Source organism: Equus quagga, chromosome 8 (genome assembly GCF_021613505.1).
Source record: "Equus quagga isolate Etosha38 chromosome 8, UCLA_HA_Equagga_1.0, whole genome shotgun sequence".
Taxonomy (NCBI): Eukaryota; Metazoa; Chordata; class Mammalia; order Perissodactyla; family Equidae; genus Equus; species Equus quagga.
Genome location: NC_060274.1, coordinates 119,237,954 through 119,243,777, shown reverse-complemented (window position 1 = coordinate 119,243,777; position 5,824 = coordinate 119,237,954). Strand labels below are relative to the sequence as shown.

The following is a 5,824-nucleotide window of genomic DNA, read 5'->3' as shown; positions in this document are numbered from 1 at the left end:
CATCTTTTTCATGGCTGTGTAATGTTCCATTCATCCATTGACAAACACTTAGGTTTTTTCCATATCGTGGCTATTGTGAGTAATGCTGCGATGAACATGGGAGTGAAGATATCTCTTCAATATCTTGTTTTCATTTCCTTTGTATATATATATCCTGAAGTGGAATTGCTGGATCATAACGTAGTTCTGTTTTTAATTTTTTGAGGAACCTCCGTACTGTTTCTTATAATGGTTTCACCAATTTACATTCCCACCAACAGTACACAAGGGTTCCCTTTTCTTCACATCCTTGCCAACACTGGTTACCTCTTGTCTTTTTAATAATAGCCATTCTAACAGGTGTGAGGCGAAATCCCTGGACAGCTCTGCTTCTATCCCTCACCCTGAGCTATGTACTACACCTCTGTGCTCTTTCAGCTCCTCCTATACCTTTTTGTTTACCAGTGTGTCTTCAGTGCCATCACAACTTCTGAAATATGTTTTGATCTTAATAAATGTCGCTTAAATTATCCATCTTTCCAGTCATTAGAAACATTTAAGCAAGGCATCCTAAGGAACGAGGTTTGGTGTTACTAGCAATAGTATTTTTGTGTCAAGATAACCAATAACAATTAAAAAAAAAAATCAGTCCAAATAATTCAGTCCCTATATACAAAAATAAATGGCAGCCAGATTCAAACAATTTTTAACAACTGTTTATTTGCAAAATTCAAGTGACTGCAAATTTTACTACATCTGACAAGGTAAAGTTTTTGTTCCTGCCACTGCTCTTATTTGCAATTAATTTAACTGTTGTTAGCTTCCTAAGTGAACCAGTTTTCAAATAACAGCCAGTTACGAAAGACTAAATACACAGGAGATTGTTTGTATAATCCCAAACATTATGTGTACATAAGTTAAATGGAGTTTAACTCCATGACAGCTTGTGCTATTTGCCTCTGAAAGAGCTCTTGATTATTGAAAGATTATGGTGGGATTTGATACTCTGAAAAAATCAAAATAGATCAATAACTTTACTGATTCTTGACGTTAAAGGTTATAATCTTGATATAAGCAATCATAACTCTGTGGTTATATATCTACTTGTGCAATGGAGTGAGCAGTTTCCATCTGGACTGTTAAGGAAAGTAAACGCCTTTCCCAAACACCTTTGGTCCAATACCGCCATCTGGTGTGATGAAGAGACGGGGACAATTAGCTTCCATTCAAGGTACAGAGCTCTGCCTCAGTGTCTGGCCTTCTGAAAGAATGAATGATCCAAATGAGCTGGTCACAATGAATTAAATACAACATCAATGTTATGTGATTATGTACAATGCAGGACTATCTGAATATCTGCACATGGACAGTTCAGAAAAAAACAGGAGCAAACATTTTTAGTAATCACTGATTTATGTCACATTACTTATAAACAAAAGCAAGGAGCTTTAGTCAAAAGAAATCATGAAAAAGACAGAGTCTACAGAAACAAATGGACAGCACAGAAAACTCTCAGATTAAGGAAAAATTTAAAGGAATATGAAAGAGAGAGGACAAGGTGAAGGACGTCAAGGACAAACACATTATAACAACGGTAATAATGACTAACATTTATTCTTTTTTCATCAATGAACATAATACATTTATTTATTTAGGTCTTCTTTGATATCTATTAATAAAATTGTATCATTTTCTCAATAATTTCCTGTACACTTTCTGTTAGATTTATTCCTCAATGTAATCTATTTTTTGTTGTATTATAGATTATAACTTTTGGTTTTTTTGTTTTTCTTAATAAAAATTGCATATATTTAACATGTACAACATGATGCTTTGATTTACGTATACATAGTGAAATGATTACAGCAATCAAGCTAATTAATGTATCCATCTCCTCACTGTTACTTTGGCATGTGTGTGTGTATGTGTGTGATGAAAGCCCCCAAGATCTACTCTTTTAGCAAATTTCCGGTATTCGATACAGTATTGTTATTGAAAGTCATCATGCTGTACATTGGATCTCTAGAACTTATTCATCCTACATACCTATAATTTTGTACTTTTTGACCAGCATCTCCCCATTTCCCTCACCTCCCTGGTAAACACCATTCTACTCTCTCCTATGAATTCAACTTTTTTTATATTCCACATATAAGTAGATAATGCAGTATTATTCTTGCTGTGTCTGGCATATTTCACCTAACATAATGTCCTCTAATTTTATCCATGCTGTTGCAAATGGCAAGATTTCCTTTTTTTAAGGTTGACTAATGTTCTGTTGTATGTATATTCCACAATTTCTTTATACATTCATCCATCGATGGACATTTAGGTTTTTTCCATATCTCAGCTATTGGGAATAATGTTTCAGTAAACATGGGAGCACAGATATCTCTTCAAGGTACTGACTTCATTTCCTTTGGATATAAACCCAGAAGAATGACTGCTGGATCATACGGTAATTCTGTAACTAAAATTTATTGATTGGATGTCATGTGCCAAACACAATTCCATGCATGTTACTTGCATCAATTCAGGTAATCAGAACTCTCTGAGGTAGGTATTATTTTAACCACCACTACATTTCATCTGAGATGAATAAACAGGGCCAGTCATTTGCCAAGATCACACAGAGAAGAAGTGGCAGAGCCAGGCCTTAACCCAAGGGAGCCTGGTTGCAGATCCCACACTCTCAACACAGAGCACCCTTCCTCTAGGGTGCTTTATGGAATTGTGAACATACTCAGAGGGAGTAGACTGCCTAAAGTGAGAAGGTGAAGAGTTAGCACAAGGGCCAATGAAGCATGAGGCTGAGCAAGCAGAACAGAGGTGGGAAAGCTCCACCCCTTAGAGGAAAGGTCACCATACACAGACAGCAAGTCAACCATCTAACTTCTTCTTTCCTTCCATCTTTATTCATTTCACAAAATAAATAAGTGAGTGAGTGAAGCAGGAAAGACAATAATAAAAGAATTGGAAAAGTTAAAGCATTTTCAGAGTGAAAAGCAGCACAAGATTAGGGGGAAATATAATACAACATTCAGTATCTAAATTATCAATTCTCCAATCTGTCTTGATCAACTAGCTGAATTTTTACAGAGCTTGCTGGAGTGAAAATGAAATCAGTCGATATTCCTTTAGAGATCAAGGAGAATAGAAATGCAGGAAAGCCAGAGCTAACCAGACATTTGGAAATGTGTAAAAGGGTAGAAAGGTAAACTTCAGAAATTACAGCCAAGTATGTTAGAATATAGGAATGTTGAAAATGTCCTAGATACAATCCACGGAGAAGTTATAAACTACTAAATGCTTCATTTGTGAAAATTCCATTCATTCAAAAAATATTTACTGAGTACATGCTATGTGCCTTCATGAAGCTTCATGGGGGAGTGGATATAGGATATAAATACTTGGTATATGCAGGAACATGCAACAGAGTAAGTATGATAGTGAATGTCCAAGATGTAGATAAGGGATGCTATTCATAGGATGATCAGGGAAGGTCTCTGTGATAAGGCGACTTTTGAGAAGAAATTTTGAGACATTGGTGAATGTAGGGAGACAGCACTCAGGCAATGGTCCTGAGGTGGGAGGGGCCTTGGTGAATTCACAGACCAGGAAAGAGGTCCATGTGGCTGGAGTGGAGTGAGAGAGGAAGCAGGTATAGCAGATGACATCTAGAAGGGACAGAAGTCCTGATTATGTAGGCAGGACCACAGGCCATTGTAAAGACTTAGCTTTTATGGTGAGGGAGACAGGAGGCCCTGAAAGATTTGAAAAGCAATGACATGATCTTAGTTATATTTTAACAGGATTACTATTGTTGGTTTGTAGAAAATGAGGTAAGGGAGTGGGGGTGAGTTAGCAGTTAACAGGCAATAATCCAGGCCAGATATCTCCCCATCCTCTCCCTTCATGGCAAGTTGCTGATCTTGTTCATGTTAATGCTCCTCTTTCCAAGCACAGTGCCTGGCAAAATAATGATGGTTGAATGAAATCTTCAGCCGTGGCAGTCATACCCTTCATACGCTGATGCCAAAATAGGAACCAAGCACTTATCCATATTAAAAACAGTCTGTGATAAGAGTCATGCCTCAGAGATGATAGAAAGCATGCAAATAGAAAGAGGCACCATTTCAAACCTTAGTTCATCAAGAACGTATGCTTTGCCTGCTGCCAGTTTCCTTGAAACCCGTAAGCAAATTCTATTCTCTTCTCCACCCATGCAGGTCCAGATGGGCATGCAAAACTGGGATTGGAAAATTGAGACTCTGTCTTGTTTGCATCCTTGATGCTGCACTGTGGCCCTCTGAGGAGGCTATCGCACAGAAATACCTGGGTTTATTAAAAGCTTCTGCATCACCCAAGAGATAGAATCATCATCCTTCTACTCTTACAATGAGCCCTTGTGTGTATCCAAGAGTTATCCTAAAGCAACAACATCACTCTAAGTCTGCTGACAAACTTTTTACATATTCACTTTGGAATAGATCTGGAGCAAGAGCTGATGCCTTGTGAAGGGAAGGCCCTGGCTCAGAATGTATCCTTACCCTTCTCTTCTGGGTGGTATGTGAGTCTTAGACTAGCCAAGTAAGAAGAGACATCATGTTGACTCTGCCTTCCATCATAATTGTGTCCTACGAAGTCAAGAATGCATTTCTATTACTTTCAGTCCTGGAGTTTGCTCTGGGAATCCTGGCCAATGCCTTTATTTTCTTGGTGAATTTTTGGTGAGGAAGCAGCCACTAAGCAACTGTGATCTTATCCTGCTATGTCTCAACCTCTCTTGGCTTTTCCTGCATGGGCTCTGTTTCTGGGTGCCATACAGCTTACCCATTTCCAGCAGATGGAAGACCCACTGAGCCTCAGCTACCAAACTATCATCATGCTCTGAATGATCACAAATCAAGCTGGCATCTGGCTTGCCACTTGCCTCAGTCTCCTCTACTGCTCCAAGATTGTCCATTTCTCTCACACCTTCCTGCTCTGCTTGGCAAGCTGCATCTCCAGGGAGATCCCCAAGATGCTCCTGGGTGCTATTCTTTTCTCCTGTGTCTGCACTGTCCTCTGTTTGCGGGACTTTTTCAGTACATCTCACTCCACAGTCTCAACTATGCTATTCATGAATAACAATTCGCAACTCAATTTGCAAATTGCAAAACTCAATTTCTTTCATTCCTTCCTCTTCCACAGCCTGGGGTCCATCCCACCTTTCTTATTTTTTTCTGTTTCTTCTGGTATGTTAATTATCTTCCTGGGGAGGCACATGAGGACAACGAGGGCCAAAACTAGAGAGCCTTGCCATCCCAGCCTGGAGGCCCAGATCAAAGCACTCAAATATCTCTCATCTCCTTTCTCTGCCTCTATGTGGTGTCGTTCTGCGCTGTCCTCATCTCAATACCTCTACTGATGCTGTGACATAGCAAGATTGTTGTAATGGTCTCTGCATGGATAATGGCAGTTTGTCCCTCGGGACATGCAGCCATCCTGATCTCAGGCAATGTTAAGCTGAGGGGAGCTGTGGAGACCATTCCACTCTAGGCTCGGAGCAGCCTAAAGGTAAGGGCAGACTACAAGGCAGATCCCAGGACACCAGATCTATGTTGAGAGTGGACATGAAATGGGCTCCTCATGACTATGCCTCCGATTGTTCATAAAGCCTTAAGCAACATATCCCAATTTCTTCTGTAAAACATAACTGGAAGTCTCTCCACTTTACATCAATGGACTCACCCATAGTAGAATAAAGTAATTAAAGCTCTATACATGGCCTAGGCAAATAGAATTGCATTGGTTCCCTAGGCTTGTTTTGATAAAATTAACAAAATATAGAAACGAGGTACTT

General features: G+C 39.3%; 1 protein-coding gene across 1 annotated transcript; it reads left to right on the top strand.

Annotated features, from left to right (window-relative positions):
- Positions 1–4,584: 4,584 nt before the first annotated feature.
- TAS2R38 (taste 2 receptor member 38) lies at positions 4,585–5,586 on the top strand. The gene is given in 4 exon segments (XM_046670504.1): positions 4,585–4,708; positions 4,711–4,782; positions 4,785–5,317; positions 5,320–5,586. Coding segments are annotated over 4 exon segments (996 nt in total).
- Positions 5,587–5,824: the final 238 nt, after the last annotated feature.